Here is a 26,804-nt window from a genome sequence, read left to right on the forward strand (position 1 = left end):
GTTTAAATTGCTAAGATTATTTTATAGATTGATAGGAGGAATTTGACAAAAGCTTTGGGATATCAAAGAATTTCTATGCTTTTATGGATTGTTTCTTGTCTTGCTCCTTCCACTGTGGTGCTAATCCAAGCACGGGGCTCTTTTTGAAGTCAAAGCACTTCCGATTGAGATCAGCTTCACTCAGTGCCTGATCCCGAAAGGAGAGGTCCCAGAAGACAGACGGCCATCAGATTAAAACATGAATTCTTGAAGGATATTAGTTCAAAGCCTGGGCCCTACTGTCCTTTGATATTAAAATAAAATGGAACAGCTAGAATGGCTGAGCTAAATTCAGGTATAAAGCATGTTTGATGTTTCTTTTTCATAGATAGAATCTCAAGGTTCTGAATCTATTTGCATTAGCAGGGTATAATTCATACATTTTAATTTCAGATATAGTTTAAAAATATTTCACATTATAATCATGGCCCTAGACAGGATGGGCATCTCCCTGAAAGTTTCTCAGGCTACTCTTTCATCAACATCTCTATTGTCTGAGATATTTTTTTCCCATGGGAGAGGCTGAATATCACAAAAGTAATCCATGGAGTTGTATTTGGGCTCCCAATATATTTTGTCTTCATTTATAAAATAGTTTAAATTTTTAGCTTAGTGAGTTATGGTGATGTCCCATTTGGGAATTTGGGATGGCCATTACATCAAAACCTTACACATTTTGCCACTCACTAAAGATGGTCTGAAGCCCTTTTCTATCTGTGAGGGCTGCAGTGGTGTGCCTGCTCTGGCCTTAAAGCTGTTTGGACACATAGCTTGTTTAGAGAGTCAGTTTGGAGCTTTTTGATATTTCATGAACTTTTATAGCTGGCGTTTTATTTACAAACTCTCATTCCTTTAAGGCATCAAAACATTTCGAAATACATCACACTAGAAACTTGGTGGCAACAGTCTCTAGATGATTTTCTGCATTTCTGCTGATCCACATGTAATCTGGGAAATGAGCAATACGGAACGTACCTCCATGAGCTAAAATAGTTAATCTGGGTTCAAACAAATCATCCATTCAATCAATAGATATGTAGTGAGTGCTTGTTATGTACAAGGCACTTTTCAAAGTTGTGAGGATATTGCGACAAATAAAATTGCCAAAAATGCCTGCTCAAAGAAAGTTTATATCCTATGGTGGAAGAGAAATAATCAAACAATATTCCCCCTACCCCCAAGTAAGTAAATTTTCTTGTGCGTTAGAAGGTCATAAGTGGTATGGAGAAAAGTATAGCAGGGTAAGGGACGGTGTCACGAGTTTGTATTGCGTGGTCAAGATAGAATTCTTTGAGAAGGTGACATCCTGGGAGGTGAGGCTTCTTAAGAGAGTATCATCAGGACAAATCCCTGAGCCCAGAGAGGGCGGGGCAGTTACAAAGAACAGTTGAAGGAGCCCATGTGTCATGAGTGGAGTGAGTGAGGGAACACTGAGGTTGTCAGAGGGAGAAGTAACTGGGAGCTGAGTCCTGGAGGTGTGTAGGCCACTTCTAAGTCTTTGATTTTTAATTTGCGTGAGACAGGAAGCCATTGGAGGGTTTTGAATAGGTAATTGACACAATCTTATCTATCTGGCTGCTGTGTGAAGAATAAGCTATAAGAGGGTGAGCTTTCATCTCAGGGAGATTCTGACGCAGGCTGTGCAGGCATGCTCACTGAGGAGCAGGAAGTGTACATTTAGAGTGATGCTCTCGTTTCTCATGGATGCTTCTGGAAGGAGAGGTTGGCCACGATGGTAGGGAGGCTCTTCACCAGGGTTCTCTCTTCTTGTTGTTTACGTAATCTGAGAGTCTGCCATTCACCTGTACTTAAAGTGTAACTGTGAGTTCAAATTCCTAATTCTCAAGGCAACTAGGATAGTTCATTTTGAGATTTCATGGGTCTTTATTACTGGAGCCTGTGGTGGAATTTTATACATCAGCATTGGGGGGTAGGACAGTGGTGGGGAGCATTTCCTGAAGGGGGAGAATATGTTCTTGCTGTCCCCACCTTCATGCTCAGGATTTATGTTGCAATATCTAGTATTGCCTATGAGTAGGGTTAGCTCTGATAAACTTGTGTACTAAAATGCCATTTCCTTTTCTAAACCTAAACTTGGCCCTGCACCTGTCATGTAATGGGTATTCAAGAAATATGTATTAAATATGTATTAAATGTTGATGGAAAGCATAGATTACAAATTGGAGAGATACAATAGGTATTACTGAATTTTTTGCTAGATTCAGGGGCACGCTGGTCATTTTTCCCGTCTAGGATTAGCTGATAGTGATTCCAGCCTGTAATACTACAGGCTATTATTTAAGTTATAATTACCTTGACTAGAGTGATTTATAATTTTAAACCAAGGAAGGGAAACCAATGAATTTGGTTTAACACCTGGAAGCCTTGAAATGCTAAAGAGGAAATATGTTCTAAATTAGAATTTTGGAAAGAGAACCCAGTGGAAATATAGTGAACTGAAAAGATATCTCTTATGGCAACAAGAATGATCTTCAGACTGAGAAGGAAATACTGCATATGTCTCAGAGAAGCATAAAGCCTAAGATAGATGAGGAAAGAGAAAGAACAAGTTCTGAATAAGTTCATATCTCCTGGTCTAGATAAATTGTATCTCAAAACAGATGAAATTTTTCTTTCTATTGCAAAACTATTGTAAATGATAGGAAGTAAGAGAGTACCAGAAAAAAGGAATGAACCATATGTTCCATTTTTCATACAAAAAATGATAAATTCTGAAAATTATGGCCTATATTCTTAGTTTGTGAATGTTTACAAAAACAGTTATAACTGGAAGTCAGACATTTTCTTCAAGCAAGACATTTATTGAATGCCTTCCAAGTTCTATCCTTTGTGATGTCTTTCAGCATATCAAGAACGGGGGGGAATACGTGAGATATAATGACATATTTCTGTGAACTCACATTTGTTCTGAGTGCCCAGTCTGAAGCATCCTCAAGGTCACTCTCTATCCCATCATTCTATTTCAATTTTCTGCGTATTATTTATTTCTCTATGACTTGTCTTTTGCTTTCTTATTTATTTGTTTATAGTTTGTCTCTGTTCATTAGGATGTAAGCTCTAGAGAGTAAAATCTCTGTATGTTTTGTTCACTGCTGTATTTCCAATATTTAGAGCAATGCATGTCACAAAGTAGAAACTGAATAATATTTTGTTGAATGAATCCATTTGTTAAACTGCCATATCTAATAGACTTACAGCATGTCTCGATGTTGGCCAAACCCAAGTTGGCAGAACCCAGTAGGCAAGAGCTCCCTCTACGTGGTGTATGACTTGAATGAAGATAAAAATGACATGCTTAACAAGATGGTTCATGAAATAATATAAAAATTCTTATCTTCATAGTTTACAATGACAAGCCAGATCTAATCAGATGGAATTGGATAGAGATAATACGTAAAGTAGTATTTTTGGATCTAGAGAAAAAAGCATAACTACAGGATGGAGTTTAATTTCAACAAATGTTAAAAAAAGATGAAAAGATTAGGGATTTTGGGTGACAGCACGTTTAATGTGAAACAACAATATGAAATGACTCCAACTTCACTCTCTTGTGTATTCTAAACTCACCACAAAAACCAGGGAGACAATTCCAATTATTATCATTTTCACTGTACTAATTGAGTTTATTGTCAATACATGGAGGTGATGATTATATTATACTCTGTGTTAAAGCACATCTAGCTAAGCACACACTTTTTAAAAATTTAAAGGAATATTGACAGAGGCAAGTGATGAGGATAGTGAAATTCTTTAGCTGAGGATCGGTAAGGAGGGCGTTTGTGGAAACAGCCATGTGACTATCATGCAGAAGAGAGCTCTTAGCACGTGTCATGACTCCAAGGAGGGAGAAATAGGAACCGATGGAGAAGTCAGTGGGAAGCATATTTTGGCTCAGTATAAGGGAGAATTGTTTTCCAGTTCCAACAATTAGAGCTAAATGTGCTGCCTTGGGAGGTAGGCAAGTGTTCAGGGGGTGGCTGAACAGAGGATCAGAGAGATTCATGTCTTAGATGAGAGGTTTCAACCAGATGGCCTTCACCATTGCTTCTGATTCTAAGATTCTGTGGCATTTTGTGTGCAATAGCAAGATATATCTCTGTATAGGCTTCTCCAGCTATATTCTTTAGGGCAGCTGGGGATAAGAGAACAAGGATTATAAATGATTATATGTCCTGAAATGAGAGGCCAGGGCATACGGCAGAGAAGCTCACAGTTGAACTCAAGAGCGTGCGTCTAAATCCCAGCTATGACTTTCTAGCTCTAAGTGATCTTAGATAAGTTACTTAACATCTCTGTACTTTACTTTCCATATGTAAAATGGATATAAGATAGTATCTACCTAATAGGTTTGTTGTGATAATCAGGAGAATATACATAAAGCTTTTAGAATGGTACCTGGATCATAGTGATTGTTAGCTACTTTTATTATTATTGTGACTATATTACAATTAAATATCCATAAAACCATCATGGAGTGTTAATGATACATTTTATTCTGTATTATTTGTCCTTTTAGATATTCTTTGGGAGAAAATATTATCCTATAGAGAAAGCATGGATGGTGGAGCCAGGCAGGCCTGGGTTCCAAACCTGTTTCTGGTGTGTAGTCTTAGACAGGTCACCTGACCTCACCACCTCTCCTCTTCGTAATGACTCTTTTGTTGTTGGGCTTCTGTAAAATTAAATGAGGCAGTGTATGTAATTTGTCTTATTGCTCATGAAGAGCTGGCATTTCATTTTCAGTCCTCATCCAAATACGTTGTTGTCTGGAGACCACAACAATGCAAGCTGCATATAGAGACTTAGGGCTCAAAGGGACCTGAGGCTTTCTTCCTCCAGGTCTGGCATTTTCGTTTCTCTCTAGTTCCACTTCTTCCTAAGGAAAATGAATGTGTCAGCCTCTTACCTTCCTCACATCAGTTTAATGGAGGTTACTTCAATTACATCCCTAAAACTCAAGGTTTTATTTTATTTGATTACACTGTCTTCATCTGTAGACTCTTTGGTCTGCTTTCCGGGGGACTAAGCCAGCTTGGGCTGCGCGCTGATCTTCCAATGGCTCTGGGCCCCTGGGCAAGCTGCCTGAGACAGGGGCTTTTGAAGTGGTGGGAGCCTTGAACTTGGTTAAGCAGCTTGGCACCCAGAGTAATATCAAAACTGGGCTTTTGATTATGCTTATTATCCTGATTTCCACAACTTCCTCAAGCTGAACCCTTTCCCCCAAATACTCCACAAAACTGAACTGTATTACTCTGTTTTCCTTAAAACCCAAGATGTTTTATCATTCTATTAATTAACACTGCTGTATTAGAAAGCGCAGGAGATGAGGATGAGGTTTAAAAAAATGAATTTAAGATCAAGAGCTTGGCTTTCTAGTTTATGCACTATGGAGTTAAATTGCTGATATCACTTCTGTTCAAAATATTCTGCTTATTAAAAATTGCTGATAAATTTTATGTATTCTGCTCTTTGTTTTTATGAATGATGAAAGAGAATGTATCAAGAGTTCAATTAAATTTATTGGCATAATATTTGTTAATTATGGCACTATAAAAAAGAACCACTTTCCTTTGAGAATCAAGCAAAACCCCCCACATTTATAGATTAGTACTCCTATGAGGGAATCCTGCTAATGAGAAATTTATATTTAACTTTGTAGAAATGGATGTTTTTAAGTTCTGAAACTATATAGCGTATAATTGCCTATAATCCCTAGGCTGATCTTTTACTGTGATATTTCTTTGCTTCTCATTCTAATAAAATATTAACATGGTGAGCTAATTTTTTCTGTCGAAAACAAGTTGTTCAAGCATAATAACTGGTTTCTTCGTTTGATAACTTGTTTAACTTGGTAGAACTAGTCTAAAACTATGTCATATTCTTCCCTCTTTTCATCTCCACTCTTGCTTTCTGGTTACCCATTCTAGCAATACAAGACCAAGTCAAGCTACAAGGCTTTTGCAGCAATCCCTACAAACACATTGCTTTTGGAACAGAAGGTCAGTGTTGGCTTAAAAGAAGAGTGAATGTTATATTTCTCATGTCATTTTTATGTTTTCTAAAATTTCTGCTTTAAAGATCTGTCTTTACTAAAATAAAATGCTGCCCTTAATTTAGGATGATGTGGTGAAAGCACCTTGGTGAATAAATTGGAGACATCATTGATTCATCACTAGAGGCTACATATGAGCCTAGAGTTGTCCAATCCATTCTCAAGCAGCCCTGGGAAACTTTGGGTTTGGGTTTGGATAAATCCTTGTCCTTTGACATTTTAAATGGTTGTTATATTCAAGAGCTTCCAGCTCTGTTCACATTGATCAAGAGAGTATAGGTAAAATGGGGTTACATGTAAGCAACTGGCCACCTTGGTTGAGACTCGTGATTAATAGTGGCTTCCCCAGGATGGAAACATGTTAGCTGAGTATCCAACTTAGTCACTTAGATCCTATTATGGGCTAAATCTCTTTACCTATTCCCATCAGCCTCTGATCCCACCTCCATGAATGGGAGGGAGGATTTGAGACCAGTTCCAATGATCCAGCTGCTTTTACATGGCTCCAGGGCATTTTTGCTTTGCTATTAAGAGTTATTAATTATGAAATTAGAGGATTCTGTTTCAGTAGGTAAATTAAATCAAAGCCTCTTGTTTAATAAGCACATTATATATGCTCAAATGAAGGCCAAATGGAGGATCACATCAGAATCGAAGTGAAATTAATTACCAAATCTATGAAATTATTCATTTCATATGTTATTTTTATGATACTTAGGCAATTTATCGCTTAGAGTGTTAAGTCCATGTTTCTGTGTAATTATAGTGTTTCAGATACTGTTATTATCCTTTGTCAGGACTTTAATGTTTGCCAACCAGGTGGTATTTTGACCACTGGCTTATGAATCTACATTCTTGTTATTTTAGTGTGATCTGGGAATAAAACCTTTGTATGATGTCTTGTTTAAAAGGTAGGAATTGTTAGTGGGAAATGCTAAGTAGCATACAGGAGAACATTAGTCAGCAGCATCTCTTATATCATCTATCTTTGATAACTAATTCCAAATTATCCACATGTGGTCCAGAATCTGTGCTCTATGTGGCTGAATGCTTTGAACTGAGAGGTCACTGGGCTGCAGGGAGATCAGCAGCTTTTTCTATGGCTTCTCTTCTGAATTTATACCTTTTATAGCTCATTAAAAGATGAGATGGGCCTCACACACTGATCTCAGGAGGATCCGGGAGGTGCAGGAGGATGCAGGAAGTGGCACTTCCACCAGTAGCCCCTTATCCTGTTGTCGGGGGTTATTGTGTTGAGTTACAGTGACAGTGTTTCCTCACACAGACCCTCTGCCCATTTCAGATGGACATTTCTGAAATCTGGTCATCAGTGTCTGCCCTCAGAGAAATGGGAGAAACTCTCCTCCTCAGCAGCCAGGCATACAGAATAGGGGCCTGTGGCATCATGGCATCCTTCCATCACACTTGTCCCCTCTAACCTAGCCTATTCCCCTGCACCTGTGTAGTGCCACTATATTAGTTTTCTATTTAGGATAATAACAATTCTTCTTGAAAGACTTTTGTAAGATAAGGCTGGATGTCATTTATGGTTCCAGAGTCTCTATCTACCAGCTCCCTTCTCTTCCAGTTAAATGGATTTTAGAGACTATAATCTATTAGTTAGTCATTAAAAATGAAGAATCATTCACTTAATTTCTAATTTCTTCCCAAACCCATTTCGTAAATGTATATGGTGGTATCGCTGTGTATTTAACCTAATGCAAATGCATATAAGAGAGGTTTTGTGTTTTTAATTTTGAATAAAACCTACTTTTTAGGAAAATTATTATTTTTATTTTTAGCGCAACATGTAAATATCATAATGTCTAACTTAAAATAATGTTATTCTAGGAAGCATTGATTATTGTATAAACACTAGTGTGGGTAATTGTCTCTTGGCTGAGATAAATTGTTTTTGGATCATAAATATTTGAATTGTTCAAAGGTCACAAGATAAGACATGATGTTTGTTTTTACTTTCAAGCTTTTGTATAATTCCACATTTATTTTTCTTTGTATTCCATGTTTTTAAGTTCCTCAATAAGGAACTTGACTTTGTAAAAATTTTTAAATAGCAAAAGTGTTATCCTAAGATTTTATGAGAGTTTATTTTCATTTCCACTAATATTTCTTGAATGATGTTGTGCTACTCCCTTCGTGGTTGTAGTTTTGAAAAATAAATCTAGTAATTTAGGCCTTTTTACCCATCTGTTTACACAATAGAACTCATCCTATGCCATTGAAATCAAAGGGAATTGTTTCTGACTTGGTTGGGAAAATTAAGACTCTAACTGTCAGAGATTCATCTATTTTGGGAAGAATTAATATCTTGGAATATTTTAAATCACAGAAACTTTTCTGAGGTTCCTTTACTATCTCCCAGAACACAACAATTCAGGGGTAGAGCGATGCTGCCGTCTCAGTATAACATTCGGTTAGTGTCTACGCTGTGGCATGCCTTGAAGTTGGAAGCAACAGGTTTAATTCAAGTCTTAGAGAGTTTAACAGTTAATCCTCTCCCCCAACCAGATTAAACCAATGGTTGATATTTTATACCACATTCTGTTTTATAGCATGTAGTATAATTAATGAGGAATCGGAATCACTTTAAAAAATAATACGATGTTTAAAAGTGAGATTTTCTCCAAATTGAAATATAGGCATCCATGCCAATCAGACATTAAGCTGTCATTGAATCACTGGATTAGTTTCAGCTTTAATCACCCTAGAAGAAGCCCATAATTTTCAAGAGTACATTTTGTTGGTGGGGGACATGAGGTTTCTGGTACTTCTGTAATTTAGTGTCTGCATCAAAACTTAAACTTATAGCTTATTCTGTATACTATGGTTGTTTTCCCCATGAACATTTAGGAGGGAACATTTGTAGCTTGAGTCTTCACGAGAGGCTTTATAGGAAGAGATAAATGGAGGGCATCAGATTTTAACTTGTTAGCTTCAGGATCTTTGGCTTAATCTCCTGCCAGTAATCATTTCCTCCAAGATTGCAAAGCAGGAACAAAGCAATCAGACCAACAGCATTTGTGACTGTCCATGGACCTCATGACAATATGTTCAACGATATACTGAGCTCTGTAGAGAAAGTAATTTTGATGTGGTCTTTAGTTTTTAGTCTCAGTGTGTGTACTGCTGTCCTTTTCAGAGAATGTTAAAGGTCTCTCTCTCTTACTGCTTAATATTTCTTCTTATCATCTGAGTCAGATAGCAATAGATGAAAAGTTAAACTGAAGAGCACATATTAATATTCTAAATAAGCAAATTATTTTTATTGTGCAACTGTGTTGAGGAAAAGAAAGAAGAAGGAAGAATTATCTCCATGAAATCAAATAATATGCATCTTTATTGTCTCATAGTAATTAATATTTTCCCATGAAAGTATACGTTTTTTCCTCTAATTTAAGTTCTCTGTTCCTTTCCTCACAAATATTCCTCAGGATAAAATCAGACCAGGGTTAGGTACTGTTTTCCAGCTAGTGGCATTACTGTCTGCCATTTTCAGGATAAATTTAATTCATAAGCTACATGTTTTTGAAAGAAAAATCCGGGGACCAGCCAGATGGCTGAGTGGTTAGGTTTGCGTGCTCTGCTTCGGTGGCCTGGGGTTCATTGGTTTGGATCCTGAGCACGGACCTACACACTGCTCATCAGGCTGTGTTGTGGTGGCGTCCCACATAGAAGAGCTAGAGTGACCTACAACAAGGATATACAACTATGTACTGGGGCTTTGGGGAGAAAAAAAAAGAGTAAGATTGGCAACAGATGTTAGCTCAGGGTCAGTCTTCCTAAAACAAACAAACAAACAAACAAAGTCCCCCAAAACAAAAAAACCTGGTGGCTCAGCCAGATGCAGTCTGACATTAATAAAAGAAAGAAAGAAAGAAAAATTCTAGAGTAGCTCAATTTTATAAATAGCACATATAAATTATAGGATTAATTATTTCAATGAAAATTATGGGATAAAAATCATTTTATTTTTTGTGATGGGAGGAAGATAAAGAAGAGCCATTTTGATGACAATAGTAAAAACTGTGCTGTAAAAGTAGAAAGGTAAAGATTTGAGATGTATTGTCAGTTGTCAAGTCAATTTATTCTGAATTGCCAGTTTAATTTTTTAAAACATGAGTTGGCAAACTCCAATCTAATTAAACATATGTCTTTGGGTGAGAATATTTTAAGAGCTCTGCATGTCTCAAAAATTTAAATCTGGTTGCTAACTTAGCATATGGCCTATACTAGAGAGACATCTCTTAATTTAGATCATTACAAGAAGGGAATGTGTTCCCCATTTCTATGGCAATGGAGAAGTGCCCAGGACCCAAATCTATAGTAACTGGTTCTCCTCAGCCAGTTGTCTAACTCACACTTATCTTTTTTAAATCACTTACCAAACCATGTTTAATTATGCCTATTGGTTGTTTTTTTTCTCTACCATGAACTATTTGAGAGAATATAGTAGTTTTTTGTTAAATGTTCATGGAATGAATTAATTTAGTTTGCAGCTGGGTAGGTCTCTAAAATTTCCAATTTTATTCCACAGGATTTTAAGGCAAATTTTTGCTCATAGGATTATTGAAAAATAAGGGGGCCTAGTGTATGACATTTGGGATGATGATAAATTAAGAGTCTTCCTTTCAAATAGAATAAGCCACATCAGTTTGACTTCCATGGAGAAGATAGAAAGGACCTTCTGCCATAAGGGAAGTAAGTTGGTTTTAGACTTTGAAAGGGAATTGGAAATGACTTAGCTCTGTGAAAACTTAAGTGAGTGAGGGATTACAAACCAACCCAATTCCTTGAGTTATTGAAAGAGATGAGGTGAATTATAGTGAAGGAGGTGTTGGCTGGAAATAAGGAGCACCCTTCTGATATCCTTGATTAAATGAAGGCAAAGGATGGATTCTCCTGCCTTTGAGACTTGATGAACATGTGTGACACTGGCTGAAACGGTTTGCAAAAACTCCCTTCCTCCTGTGTGGGAGGAACTGACATTTAACCCTCCGAAGATCTTGGGATTAAAAACGCCAAGCAGATTTCCTCAATTCTTGAAATTTTTAAACCAATCTTAAGAAAACAATCTAAGGATAAATATTCCTAGCTCCTTAAAGAAGCTGCACTTTTATCTATCTGGAAGCCCCTCTGCCTTACAGGGTACATTTCCCCTTTTCTTCAGATCTGAATACTATTCAGACCTGACTCTCCAACTAGAGAATCAAAGTGAGGTTTATTTTGCTGAGATTACCTCCAGTCCTACAGATGGCGTTGTATTAATGACTGAAAATCAAAGAAGGCTTATGTAGTCCTCAAAGGATTTATTCTTCCAAATAGCTGGACAGATTAACAAAGTATAGGAGCACTGAGGTTCAGCATGAATCATTTTGGGGGGGGGGGAATTTGATTATTACTAAAATACAGTAACTTACCCATGAAATTTTTGAAATTAGATAGTCTAGGCATTACAAAAAGTTTACAAGCCCTTTTAGATTATTCTTCCTTTGCAAGCAGTTTACTTTCTAACTCTAGAGTGCAATCTATCTTCAGATTTCTGGAACTTAATCCTGTTTCCAAAGAGAGCAGGTTAGACTGAGTCAATATATTGGACTTAAGAGTCTGCAATTCCATCAGAGATGCTCTTTTTGGGTGGAGAACACCTATTACCATTTATTGGCATATATTCCCCAAACGACTTTGATTTATAATGCTTGTTCATAGTCCTTGTCTCTTAATTATAATGTAGTGCTGAGCTCAGAAACTATTTTCTTCTAAATGTCAGATTTACTATGTTTCTTTTCAAAATCTAGGTCCCAAAGTTGGCTGTTCTGAGCAAAATATAACCACTTTTCATGAGCATATTTCTGATAACTTATATTAGTTAAAAATCTTTAAAAATAGGATTTAAAGCATGCCTCATTTATCCCTCACTTGACTATAGTCCTGTTTGGTAGACAAATGTATATATTTAATAAAAATCTTTTACTGGAGAATATTCTGAGAGAAGTTCAGTCAAAATGAATAAATCTAAGGAAACATCAATACAATCCTGCTGGCTAAGTTGTCAAAAAGCAATCTATGGTCAGACTTCTTGTTAATGGAGATTTAATATATCTTCTTTTAGTACATTTTTGTACTATGGAGAAAAAAATTACTTTTTATGGCTGCTAGAAGGAACAGATCAAGATGATACATTTGACAAATAACTTCTCATCAATAAAAAAAATCAATCCTGGTAAATTTGAAAGCTATTTAAACTCAAAATAATCCCCCCTACATTTTAATACAGTCTGAGACTTGTCTCCATTTCAAAATTTCAGCATTACTGACCTAATACCATATATCTTCCTTGATTTTCCAAGAGTTCTGAGTAGTTTTTTCATTCTTTGAGTAAATTTCAATATTTTAAATAGCCTAGTAAAGGTTGTGTTTGCCTATAGTAAGTTCCCACAGAGTAACCAGGATATTAACCCTATTTGACTTCAGCTGAAAAAAGTATCTGCTCATTGAGCCAGCTGTGATGGCCTACTGGTTAAAGTTCAGTGCACTCACTTTGGTGGCCAGGGTTTAGTTCCTGGGCGCAGAACCACACCACTCGTCTGTCAGTAGCCATGCTGTGGTGGCTGCTCACATAGAAGGACTTACAACTAGAATACACAACCATGTACTGGCCCTTGGAGGAGGAAAAAAAACAAGAGAGAGAGAGAGGAAGATTGGCAACAGTTGCTAGTTCAGGGCAATCTTTCCCAGCAAAAAAAAAAAAAAAAAAAAAAAAATCTCATTATGTTAATATTGATCACATGCTCGGATCTTTAATGGTAAACAAATTTAGTTAAAATATGGGAAAAGAAATAATTTGTTATTTATAATATTCAAAGAGTTTAAACCACTTCTCTAGAGCATTTTACTGAGGAGTTTTAAAACCATGCTATGTCTATGGTTCATCCTTCATCTAACTCAATTCTTTGTCAGTTTACCCTTTCAATTCATTTTAAAGATCTTTGCTGGGCATGTATCATGTGCTCTATCCTGGGGCTGCAAAGATAAATACCTTATTTCCTGATTGTAATAGGGCAAATGGTCCAGTAGGGTAGAGATACAGCTGAAAAGTAGTTATGATAAAATGTACAAAGTGAGATGATGCCACCAAGGAGGGAGTGACAGACTGCCTGGTATGAAGGCCAAAAAAAATATTTTAAGGAGTTTGATTAGGGACTTTAGGGTGAATGGGAATTCTCAAAGTGAGTTGAGAGTAGAGGAAGGACAATCTAGGTAGAATTAATAACATGTAGTTAAAACGTCACTGCAAGCTCAAAGAACCCAAGTGGTTCTTTGTAGTTAAAGAGCAGCCTGCAAGCGAGGAGCAGACAGAAGGTATTGTTGGAAAGGTGAGGAGGGGCTAGACCCAGCTTCTCTCCTAAGGAGTTTGTTCTTAGTCCTTGTCTTTACTTTCTGATCTTTTTCTTCTCCACGATTATCTTTATGGTTGGAAGCCATGTGTGACATAAAGCCTAAAATTAAGGCCCGATATTACGTGCTGCCTCGACATCTGGTGAAATTAAGAGGGCCTCAGATGGTGGACGTCCCCCTCCCTACTCTGCTCCCACAGAGAAGGTTCCCTAACCTTCCTTATCAAACTGACCAGGTACAGTTCCCGCATCCAAACAAGCCAGTCACATCCTTCTATGGACCTGGGGGACACCACCATCTTGATACTACAAAGCCTGCCTCCCACCACCCCTGGTTGCTCACTCTGTTCTTGAGCACAACCCCTGTGTGGCCCTGTATGGTTTGCAGCGTTCTCTTCCCTGGGCTGTGAATATATGGGATTAATAAACTGTTGTTGATTTCATCTGCCCATCATCAGGTGTCATGTATTCAGCCATCCCCATAATGGTAGGGTGGGAACACCCCTCCCCCTCCCTCACCAACAGGTAAACATATGGTGATTAAAACACCATGACAGGGAAAAATTAAACTGTCTGAACATCACCTGGAAGTTATCTTTCTGATGTTTTCTATTCCCTGCTATTCATTACTCATGATTAGTCATACGTTTAGAGGATGAAGGAGGAAAGCAAAAGAGATTTTTTTTACGATAAGAAAGAGGCAATCTCAGGTGTTCCTATTAGGTTATCATAGCCAATGTTTTCTATGTTGTTATTTAATGCAGAGAAGTGGATTTTGAGAAAAAAATTTCCAGACAGTATTTTCCCTTGTGAGTTATTGAAATGAGGAGATTGTAAAATCTTATCTTTTAGATGTCACTTTTCTGAGTTCTTAGGGGTATACCCCGTGCTGAAATGATGACTCTAGCATCTGGACATGGTGCCTCTTGGTGAAGGTTAACAGCTCTGGATCTGTTGTATCACTGACTCTGTTAGAAGGAAGAAAATTGATTCTGGTGAGCAATAGTTTCCATGGTTCCATGACGGGTGTGAAACTCTCTGGTCAGTATATGACCTTATCAGAATGATAATGAGGGAATGACGAATAGAAGGTAAATCTGAACAAGAAGACAGGGCCTGTAATTCTAAAGGGTTATATATAAGATATGGCAATAGAGAACTGAATCTTATTTGTATGTTTGTTTACAGACCTACCAGAACATATATATTTAAGTGATCATTTTCTCTTAAAAGTAACTGCCTTTAGGGACCACCCACTTATTCTAATTAGTCTGCAATTGTTTGTCACATTTTTGGTAACCTCTTTTGTAATTGCTTTCATAAATCGTGGCATGTATTTTTCAAATAACCTTAATGCTGGTAGATAGTCAAATTTTGAAAGTGGATTGGAACTAGATATCTTGAAAAACTTCCTGCTCTTTTTTTTTGGTGAGGAAGTTTCACTCTAAGCTAACATCTGTTGCCGATCTTCCTCTTTTTTGTTTTTTGCTTGAGGAAGATTGGCGCTGAGCTAACTTCTGTGCCAATCTTCCTCTACTTTTCTATGTAAGTCGCCCCCACAGCATGGTTTGACAAGTGACGTAGGTCTGTGCTGGAGGCCTGAACCTGCAAACTCAGACTGCTGAAGAGGGGTGTACGGGACTTAACCACTGCACCATGTGGCCTGCCCCAAAACTTCCTGCTTTAAAATACCTAGAATTGATGATCAAAATAAAACAATTGCCTACAATATTCAGTACCCTGTACAGGTTTGTAGTCAAGGAGCAATAAGCTATACCACATAGTCTAGGTGTGTAGTAAGCTATACCATCTAGGTTTGTGTAAGTACGCTATATGATGTTCACACAGTGACAAAATCACCTAACAACGCATTTCTCAGATAGCATCCCTGTCATTAATCGACACATAACTGTAGATTATGTGAATCTAATCTAGATTTTGTATTGCTTGGTTTAGACCTTAGAATGAATGGGAAATTTTTCAAGGTTAATTTCTAAAAAAATAGTCAATAATGTTTATATTAGATAATGTAAGCAACACTTGCTGCCACAATAGACAAACCGTGACATTTCAGTGGCTTAAAACAATCAGCTTTTATCTCCTTCCCACATCACACTCTGGCATAGGTTGGTTTGGCCCTCCCACCTGGCTCTCCTCTAATAGTGACTCAGGAATGTAGTCTATTTCCATGTTGCATCTTAGTGATCTGAAGAAGATGAAAGAGAATGATGAAGTCATATCCACTCTTAACTGCCTTGCACCAGAAGTTAGGCATCACTTTTGCTCACATTCATTTAACAAGAATCAGTCGCAAGCCCATCCCTAAATTGTTGAGACCAAGGAAATGTATATGTGTGCCTGAGAGAATGAAAGTAACTGATGAATGCCTAGCATTGTCTCTGCCACGATATCCAAATTAGTGGAGGGGGAAAAAAAATGAATAAGAAAAAACCCAAATTTAATCAATTTAAAAAATTCAAAAATTGAATAAAAAATGAAATAGAAAAAGTGATACAAAAGTAAAACAAAAATATTTTGGACACAAATTTAAATAAATAAGTAATTATAATAAAGGAAATGTTAACCTCTCAAATTAAAAGACAATGGTGACTAGACTGGACTGAAAAAATAAGTTCTAGACATTTGCTGTTTATAAAGCACCAACTTTTGAGGTTTGGATCCAGAAAGTTGAAAATAAAAAGGCAAAAAATTATATACTAGTAAAATGCTAATCAAATTATTTGGTTAAATCAGGCAAAAGAGATATTAAGAAACAAAGCACTATTGAGGAAAAACACAGTCACTTCAGAAGGATAAAAATTTAATTCAAGAGTAGGGAATATTTCTTCTAATTATGAATCCCTAATAAAATGGCTTCAAATTATGTTGAGCAAAAATTGCTAGGATCACAGGGAGAAATTAACAGACCCACTACAATTCCATGAGATTTTATGATGCAATTCTCAATTACTGATAGAATAAGCATGCAAAACTTCCAGTAAAATTAGAGATGATTTGAACAAAACAATGAATAATCTTGATTTAATAGATGCACACACATATACATACACACATTCAGAAGCCTGTGGACAACAATTAGAAAATAGATATTTTCTTAAGCATAAATTGAATATTTATAAAAACTGACCATGTCTTATGCCATAAATCTCAACTACATAAGAAATTACTATTATGAAGAAGTTCTCTAGCCATAACATAACTAAATTAATAGGCAACTAAAAATTGGAAAAAAATCCTCATATTTTAAAAAATTAAAAAGGAAAACTACTTTTAAATAACCCATGGGTCTAAGAAAGCTTACTGGAAAGTTTTAAAGATGTATTTAGAATTGAATGACAGTGACCATACTACATATCACAGCTTGTGGAATGCAACAAAAGGAATACTTTGAGGAAAAGCAGGATAAATCCAAAAAAATGTAGAAGGTAGGAAATAGTAAAGATATGAACAGAAATTACTGAAATGGATTGTGAGTATGCCAAAGAAGATCAAAGCCAAAAGTTAGTCCAATTAAGAGATTAGAAATTAATAATTCTCTAGAGAAATTGATTTAAAAAAAGTAGGTAGACACAAATAGATCTTAGGAATGATAAAAGACAGGGAAAAGATGGAGACACAGAAGGTTCCTGAGCCTCTCTCCTCCCATGGACACATTGAATGTATAGCTACACATGGAGCAAGCCCTCTGAGAAAAATCTAGAAACTATCTGAGTGACTCCCACACATCGGGTGAATGAGAAAATACTCACATCAAAATGGGTAGGAAAGGCTGTGACACTCCCTGTAAACTCCACCCTTGTCACAGCACCAGGCCATTTGGAGGCAACTCCCAGCTTCTCTCTGAGGAGTGAAGGATTTAGACTGCACATCTAGCGCCCCAACTTTGAAGGCTCCCACCTAGGGGAGTAACTTCTTATTTTAGGGAAAAGTTTTTGAAAGCAAGCACCAATCACAAAGGAAAACATTGAAAAATTTGACCACATTGCAATGGAAACTGTGTATTATCAACAGACATCACCACAATCATGAGAAGGAAAGCCAAGAGTGGGAGAAGACATTTGTACCGCATGTAATTGACAAATACTTTGTTCCCAGAACATGTAAAATTTTCCAACAAATAGACAAAAAACAGACTATCCAACAGAAAAATGAGCAAATATATGAAAGAAAACATAAATAAACATATGAAAGATGCCCAAACTCAAAAATTATGAGGGAAGTGCAATCTAAAACTAAAGAGAGGTATTTCAGGTATATCAGGATATTAATATTTTTTACAGTTGGAAAACAAGAACTCTCATTCATTGATATTATGAGCATGAAATTGTACAATTATTTTAAAGAACAATTTGACAATACTTGATAAACTTGACTATCTTCTATTATGCTATTGTGCAGCTACTTTAGTCTTACTACGAGCACGTGTATAAAGAAACATGTACATGGGTGATAGTTGTTACCGTTTACAATAGTGAAAATAGGGTGCGCCCTAAATATCCAGCAATAGAAGAAGGTATCCGTTTTGTTGTGGAATATTCAAACAATGGGACAGTATGTGGCAGTGAAGGGAGAGAATAAATAACTATAGGGAAAAAGTAACAATAAAGGCGGAAGGAAACTTTTGGAGGTGATGGATATGTTCGTGGCATAGATTGTGGAGATGCTTCATGGATGTATACTTATTTCTAAGATCATCAGTTGTACACATTACATAGTTGCAGGTTTCTGTATGTCAAATGTAACTTGATAAAGTGGTTTAAAAAAAACAACCAAAACCGAAAAAAAAATAAGTTCCAGAAGCATGCATTATGCTTACATAAAACTAGAAGAATTGTGAAAAATAAGCTTATGTATTGTTTAGTGATGTATACATATGTTAATATGTTTAGAAGAACTGAGGACATACATATAATGATAAAAACAAAATTAATGGGAGTGGTTACTTTTCATGTGGAAGGAGAACAAGGAAGCAGTGAGGAGTACACATTGGTTTCTATTTTTTTTATAATACTTTGCTCTTTATTCTCAATGGAGTGTGTAAATGTACAGGATTATTTTATTTTCTTCATTTATACAGCTGAAACATATCACAATAAATAAAAAGTATGTTTCAAAATAGTTAAATGTCATTTGAGGTCAAGTTTGATGAATAAGGTAGCCAAGACTTCTTTGGATATAAATGATTAAAAAGGAGGCAAGATTTTGTGTGTGTGCGTGCGTGTTTCTTATAACCTGGTCCTGAAGCATTTTCTCAAAAGTAGTTTTGTAATATTTTCAGAAATGGCTATATCCTCATTATTTCTGTGCATAGTTTACCAAGGTGACTTCTTTGAAGAGGACAAGGCTCATCTGGATGTATGAGACATCCAAATTTGTATGTTTGAAAACTCAGCCTCCTTTCCTTATTCCAACACCTTGTATTGGAGACATTAATTCCAGAGGAGAAACTGGACAAGTGTGGAAAATGCCTCCACGTTGGAGAATAGCACATCAAATCATTCAAAGATTTTTTTCTTGGAAATATTGAGATAGACAGGGCTCTCTTTGAAGAGACTTTTCTATTACATTTATATTTGACTAAAAGCCTCACATGAGAACTATTTCATTTATCACTAGGCACTAGATGAACCAGCCAAGACTGACAGTGTCTTCAAGGACAAAACATTAGACCCACCTCTGGAGGTAATGACTTCAGATTACCCCTGCTTTTGACACGCAACCCCGAAACTCATTTCTAACTCAGTACCTGGTTTCAATTCTTCCAGTTCTGTTCCCCTGCACAGCTCAGGCAGCAAACTGAAGAGCTCTGTGCTACCATTGATAAGGTCTTACAGGATTCCTTGTCTATGGTAATGCCTTAGACTAGAATGTGCAATTCAAACATTTGCTTGGCTTCTCTTCATTTCTCTCTACTTGAGTATGGGGCATCACAGGCTTGTCCTTTTTTTTTATTTTCCAGCATTCTTCTGATTCTCCTTCAAGTTCCCTACAGACATTGTTGGGTTCTGACACAATCAAAGTATGTATGTATTTCATATGATTTACTGAACCGTAAGGCCTACCAGATCAATGATTTTTAAACTGCAGGTCGAGGTCTAATAACGAATTGGGAAATTAATTTAGTGGATAGCAACCAGTATTTTTGTTGTTGTTGTAAGCAGACAGCATTTTAAAAATAGAATGGTAAGAATGTAAGACATCAGACTCTATTCCAAATAGTGAGTAGGTGTTGTTGATATTTGTTTCAGTTTGTTTACATGTACATGTTTAAATATGTGTGTACAGGCTGCAAAGTCAAATCTATGTCTGACTGTGGGTCAAGTTCTAAACAATTTGAAAGCCAATGTACTAGACTATGTTGTTATATTTTGGCATTTTAAGGAGCTGTATGGAATTGCATGTAGAATTTGTGGCTTAATATCGTCTTAAACCTCAGCCTCAGTACTCACGTAATTTACAGAAGTGGAGAATGAAGTCGACTAAAGTCACATTAGTCTCAGAGCTTTTGCACAGGTATTTTTTCTGGAATTTTTTTCTTTTGGTTGACTGAATTAATTTCATTGTTTTTTGACTCAGAGGCACAGAAAACTGGATATTTTAGATTGTTAGAGTATTACTAAAGCATGAATTGTTGTAACTGAATTTTAAACATTTACTTCTTATAGTGTAGCCATTTTCATTTGTTGGAATAAAATACTACATTTCTCCAAAATATATTTTTGAACACAGGACGGATGTACTTCTCCACATTTCAAAATGGTTGTGGTTTTTCCTTTATAGATAATTGTTAGGGTTTTTTTGTCAGCCTTATTTCCTCTCTTAGAATTAGTATAAATACTTTTTGCTTGTTCTTTTAAAAAAATTGGACATTGTGTGTAGGAAGTTGGTTTTAAATGTACAGAATTGCTTATGACTAGAAGAGTATTCCTAATTTTCAATTGTAACACTATAGACAAATATCCATTAATAATGACATAGAAACCCAGTAACCAATCACTGTCAGTATTAAGAAGTTATATTTTAGTAGAGAGGACCTACAAATCGATAATAGTAGTTTCTGTGTGTGTAATCTATTTTGTTGTATATTCTTTGTCTTTTAAGTTAAAAATACAAAACTTTGTTTGATTTGCCAAAGAGATACTCTATAAATTCTAAGATATATTTTTCTTATTTTATTTGTTGAACATATAAAAATATATTATATTAAATATAATAGGAATAGGATTTAAGAAGTAATATGTGAATAATAATCAAAATTATTGATTTAACAAATATTTGATGCGTATAGTGTTAAAAATGCATTATTCTAGGCCACTAAATTTAAGGCAGTTATTTCATTCAATCAATATTTATTCAGTGCCTACTGTGGGCTTGGCACTGTGAGGCACGAGGGAGATAATGGTGAGCACGCCGGAGTAACCTAAGAGGCGCACGACAGATGCAGTGGCCAGAAAGTAGAATTCACCTGAAAGCAAAGAGGGAAAGAAGCCAGCCATTGAAAGAGGAGGGACAGTAGCCTTCAGGCAGAGAAGGAAGCATGTGCAAATTTCCCGAGGCAGGAAAACACTTAGTGTATATGAAGATGAAAGCCAGAGTGGTCGTAGTAGCGTGAGCCCGGGGTGAACCGTCTAAACTGAGGTTGAGAAGGTGGGCTGGAGACAGTGATTCAGATACTTATAAGCCATGGCATGAGTTTTGGATTCCAAGGAAATGGGAAGATGTAAAATATTGGGGGGTGGCATGAATAATATGAAACTATCGAAAAAGATCATGATGGCTGCTGTGAGGAGGCTGCTGAGGTCGGAGGGGCAGTCAGTGATGGTGGCCTGGATAGGGTAGCTTCAGGGGAGCTAGAGAGAAGCATGTGGGTTTGAGAGAGACATGTCAGGCTTGCTGGGAGTTTGGATGTGAGTGATGAAGGAGAGAAGAATCATGGATTCATGGATGAGCTCCAGGTCTCTGCCTTGAGCATAGTCAACTGTGAAGGAGGGGCAGTGCAATGGAGGGAAGAGGGTTATGTTAGCTTTGGACAGGACGAGTTTGAGGTGTGTATTAAGGAGGCCTGAAACCTGTGGGTCTGGAGCTGGTAGGAAAGATCTGAGGATGACCAGCACATTGATGTACAGGGCTCTCGATGTGTACAGGAGCGCCCTGTACAGAGCTCCAAAGAACAAAACGTTGTAGGTCCAATAAAGAAGGGTGAGTGGGAGCCAGCAAAGGAGAATGAGAGGTCCATTGTGGTAAGAGGAAAATCTGAGCACTGTGATATCATGGAAGCTACGAGAGGCGAGTGTTTAAGAAAATAAAATAGTGGTGCTTGCTGCCAAGAGGAAGAGAAAGATAAAGCTAGAGAAGGGTTTATTGGATTTGACTTACGTATTTTGAACCTATATTGTTGTTGCTTATGTGTTGATGTTCCTTCTCATCTTTTGATTTTCATAACCTTTAATAACATATATAATCCTTTTGCACCTAAGATTGTTCTTTTTACTCTAGTATGAAAATAGTGTCCTTATATAAGTAATATATATATGTAATTTTTAATTCATGTTTTCTTAGATATATTTTTATTACTTTTTTCTATTAATTTTTAAATATTTTCTATTACTTTATTTTTCTATTACTTTTTTACTATTTTCTATTACTTTACTTTTTATCTTTTTGTATCCACTTGTCTAATTTTTTTCAGGACAACATATTTCTGGATATCACTTTTATATTCTATCTGAGATTTTGTTTATCTGGGACCTTAAGCCATTTGTAATTACTGTAATTCTTGTTATCTTAGGACTAATTTCTGTTATCTTATTTTAGATTTTCTATTTAAAATGTTTTCTTTTTTGCTTTTCCTGCTTTCCTTTGGATATTTTGACATTGACTGGTTTGAAAACTTTGAAAATTTTACTTTATATTTTTGTTACTTTTTGTAGTTACACATAAATTATTAAAGACAATAATTATGTTTATTTTCCTATCAATTTTAAAGCTTACAAATATCTTTTTACAAAATTAGGTAAGTACTATAGCACTTTTCACTTTCCACTTCTTTTTAATCAAGATATGTATATATAGAGACCCCTCCATATATATACATATATGCAGACATAATTTGTTAGTAGTTTTTGGACTTTTATGTCTGAATTTTTATGCTTATATTTTTCTTGATCTCTTCTTTGTTTAGACACTTATTCTTTATTTAGATCCTTATTTCTCCCACATTCGTAGCTTTCTCTTGGATTTATTTTTCTTCTTTTGGAATCTTGCTGAAAATTGTATTAAACAAGATCTTTTGTGGTGGTTTTATGGCTATGTTCCTGAGAATATCTTTATTTGGCCCTTTTATTTAAATTATAGTTTTGCTGGGCGTAAAATTACAGGTCCTTGAGCTTCAACACATTTTTCCCCCCAGGATCATCTTCTTCAACAACATACTTGCGAAGTATTTTGTCAGCATGATATTTCCTCCTGCGCTATAGAGTGTTCATTTCCAGAGTGGCTCTGTAATCTTTTGGGATTCTATCTGTATCTATGATGTTACTGATTTTTCCTATAACATGTCTAGATGTGCATTGTTTTTTCTCTTATGCGTCTGTAGCGATACTCTCTGTGACCTTTCATTCGAAGTCCTCAATATTTTCTTCCCCTTACATTCGGGATAATTTTTAATCATTATTTTTTCGAACATTTCTTTCCTCCTGGGACTCTCATACTCATTTTGTCACCTTTGCTTCTGTGTTCCATCTCTCTTAATCTTTATATCTTTTTTCTATCTGTTGCTTCCTAATTCCTTCAAGAGGATTTCTTGATCTGATATTCCAGTTCAAGAATTTGTTCAGTATCCCGCCTGTTCTCCAATCCCCATGTTAAGTTCTTTATTGTAGCTTATATAGTTTTTTTTAAAGTCGAGTTTATGAGTTATAATTTACCCACTGTAAAAGTCGCCCTTGTAGTGTACAGTTCAATGAGTTTTGACAAAGCAGTTGTGTAACCACCACCACATCCAAGATGCAAAACACTTCCATCAAATGAAAAAGTTCCATTGTGCTCCTTTGCATATATCCCTCCCTCCAACCCAGGTTACGGACAACTGCTGCTCTTTTCTCTGTCCTTACACTTTTGCCTTTTCAAGAATGTCAGATAAATAGAATCACACAGTATGCAGTCTTTAGAGTCTGACTTTTCATACTTAGTAGAAGGCGGTTGAGATTCATCCATATTTTTGCATGTATAAATAGTTCATTTCTTTTTGTTGCTGAGTAGTATTCCATCGTGTGGTTGTACCATACTTTATTTACCAGTTGTTGGACATTTGGGTTATTTCTAATTTGGGGCTATTGCTAACAGAGCTGCTAAGAACATTTGTAAACAAGACTTTGTACAGACATATGCTTTCATTTCTCTTGGGTAAATACCTAGGAGTGCAGTGGCTGAACCATTGTTTTCCTTTACAGTATTTACATTTTTCGGGTGTCTTTCTCTTTTTCCGTGGAAAATCAAAGTTCTCTGGGCATATCCTCAGAATGTAGAAAATCCATAATATCAACCATTTCCCTCTTGCTGCTTCTCCTCCACCCTGGTGACACTGACCCCCACTTTGGCCACCCTGTACCTGTGCTTATGGCACTCTACACTCCTCTTTTCCTATAGCTGTCCCAGTTGTCATCGCCAAGGAAGGGATCAGGAAAGGGACTCACCAGAAGCTGGCAAGTTGTGTAAACCTATAGTTAACTGTTCCTTTCTCTCCACCAGGCTGAAGGACCACCTTGATATGATCCTCATAGATATTTCTTTTCACCATCCTTAACTTTTATTCCCTACACTACCCCTTTGCTCTCCTTATCTTTGATGTTGAAAAGTGCTGTGAGGTGAGAAAGCAGAGGCAGAGGACGTAAAAGAAACAAACAAAAACAGCTACTTTGACATCTTGGGCTAAGAAGATGGAAATTGGGTCATAGTGAGGTCAAGGAAGAATTTTTGTCTGCTTTTTAAAGCTGAAAATAACAAGAACAAGTTGATATGTTAGTGAGGTTGATTCAGTGAGAAGGAGGTACTGACTATACATAAGAAAAAGAGATCCTGAAGGACAAAATTCCTTTAGAAGAGCATAGAACCTAAAGCCTAATTCAAATGAGTATCCTTTGCTACAAAGTTGGAAATGTCCTCTACTGTAACAGACCAGAAAATAGAGGAAATGAGAGGTGCAGATGCAAGTGTGGTCATAGATTGATGGTGGGAAAATGAAGAAATTTATAGTTAATATCTTTATTTGTTTCATAGCTAACACCTGTCAGTGAAGAAAATTTTAAGGTTATTAATGAGATTAAAGACGGATGGTATGATGGGGAAGAATGACAAAAATTTGTATTCTACTTTCAGTTATTCTTCTCCCATTCCCTCTTTAATCCCTTCCATTCAGGCTTTAGATGGCACCATACTGTGCAAACCGCTTTGTCCAAGGTTCCTGAAGTCCTCCCCATTACTGTACGCTCAATCCTGACCTGAGCTGACATCTCAACAGAATTGGAGACAGGCGATAGCTCCCTCCTCTTTGATACACATTCCTCTAGTGCCTTCCAGGACATCATGCTCTCTCAGTGTTTCTCCTACCTCACTGGTCATTATTATTTCTTAGTCTCCTTTGCTGGTCCATCCTCTTCTTCCCAGAATATCAGTATTGGGGTGTTCTAGGGCTCAGTCCTTAGGCTTCTCATTTCTCTCTCTTTTCATTCCTTTGGTGTTCTCACCCAGTCTCATGTTTTGAAAACTGAGAATATGTGGACAACTCTCAAATTTATATCTCTAGTCCAGGATTCTCTTCCAGACTCAAGTCTCCCAGCTACCTACTCGTCATTTCCATTTAGATTTCTAATAAATATCTCAAAAATGAAACCTAGATCTCTTCTCATAAAGACTATTCCATATCCTGCCTTCCCATCTCCATTGATAGAATTCCAGCCTTTCATTTACTCAAGGCCAGAAACTTTGGTGTCACATTTTATTCCTCTCTTTCTCTCACATTCAACATCTCTTCTGTTAGAAATCCTGTTGCTATAGATTGAGAATATATATGGAATATACTATGTCATTGCTTCTGTGCTACTGAGCCATCATCATGTTTTGCGGAATAGTACAATAGCCTTTTCTCTATATCCTTGCTTCACTATAATGCATTCTGAATACATCAAACAGAGAGATCCTTTTAAAGCGTAATCAGATTATGATCCTCCTCTGCTTAAAACCAGCAGTGCTAGGGCCATCCCGGTGGTGTAGTGGTTAAATTTGAGTGCTCTGCTTTGGTGGACTGGGGTTTGCAGGTTCGGATCTTGGGTGCGGACCTATACACTGCTCATCAAGCCATGCTGTGGCAGCATCCCATATACAAAATAGAGGAAGATTGGCCCAGATGTTGGCTCAGGGACAATCTTCCTCAAACAAAAAGAGGAGGATTGGCAACAGATGTTAGCTCAGGGCCAATCTTCTTCACCAAAAACAAAAACAGCAACAACAACAAAACAAAACCAGCAGTGTCTACACGTGTCCATTGGATATAAGCCAAAGTCCTTATCAGCTCCTGGAAGGGCTCTTTGATCTGGCCTCCCAACTCTTCTGTGAGCTGCTCTCCTTCTCTCTCCTTTCCTCACTCCACTCCAGCCCTGCTCACCTCCTTGGTGGGCCTTGAATGTGCCAGACATACTCCTGCCTTAACACAGTTAGTTCTTTTTCAAATCAGTTCTAACATTTTTTTATAGTATCTAGTTCCCTGTAAAAATTTGCAAGCTTATTTTTTATCTTAAAAAATATGGTGGAGTATGGTTGTTTTTCAGTCTGGTTCTAAGAAAGCACATTTCTGGATTTTCTGTGGGTCTTTTTTGGTTGTTTATTTTTGCTGCCCATTCTCATTCACATTGTCTTACTGCTTTGTGTATCTGACTCTGATTGTGTGTTGGATATTCTACTTGAAAATTTATTTATAGAACTCATTTGAGGCCTCAGATGGCATTATCATGCTATAAAGAGCCTTTTCTTTGCTTCTGTCAGACACCAGGAACACTAGAAAAGAAGGATTGCTTTAATTTAATCTAAGGTTTTGAGATGATTTTTTTTCTAAACAATCATTCTTAGATGATTTGAGACTAGGCTAAAGACCATGTGAGGTCTTCTGGATCACTCCTAGTCCTGGAGCTCAATCTATTCTTGGCGGGTCCTGGACTCTGACTTGTATCTTCCTATATCTCTGAGACTCTCAAAAAGTTTGG

At 36.7% G+C, this 26,804-nt stretch overlaps 1 protein-coding gene across 50 annotated transcripts in view; it reads left to right on the forward strand.

Moving 5' to 3' along the window:
* Nucleotides 1–26,804, forward strand: part of MLIP (muscular LMNA interacting protein) — a 244,675-nt gene that overhangs the window by 141,796 nt on the left and 76,075 nt on the right. For 15 of the 50 annotated variants that reach the window (XM_070244755.1, XM_070244754.1, XM_070244761.1 and 12 more), the window contains 4 exons: nt 5,988–6,059; nt 19,165–19,230; nt 19,314–19,397; nt 19,508–19,567. The exons of 5 other annotated variants lie outside the window; for them this stretch is intronic. In XM_070244755.1, coding sequence (XP_070100856.1) covers nt 5,988–6,059; nt 19,165–19,230; nt 19,314–19,397; nt 19,508–19,567 — 282 coding nt within the window. The remainder of the gene's footprint in view (nt 1–5,987; nt 6,060–19,164; nt 19,231–19,313; nt 19,398–19,507; nt 19,568–26,804) is intronic. 30 more of the 50 variants (XM_070244760.1, XM_070244734.1, XM_070244744.1 and 27 more) reach the window with 7 other exon arrangements.

This window comes from Equus caballus, chromosome 20 (genome assembly GCF_041296265.1).
Source record: "Equus caballus isolate H_3958 breed thoroughbred chromosome 20, TB-T2T, whole genome shotgun sequence".
NCBI classification, from domain to species: domain Eukaryota; kingdom Metazoa; phylum Chordata; class Mammalia; order Perissodactyla; family Equidae; genus Equus; species Equus caballus.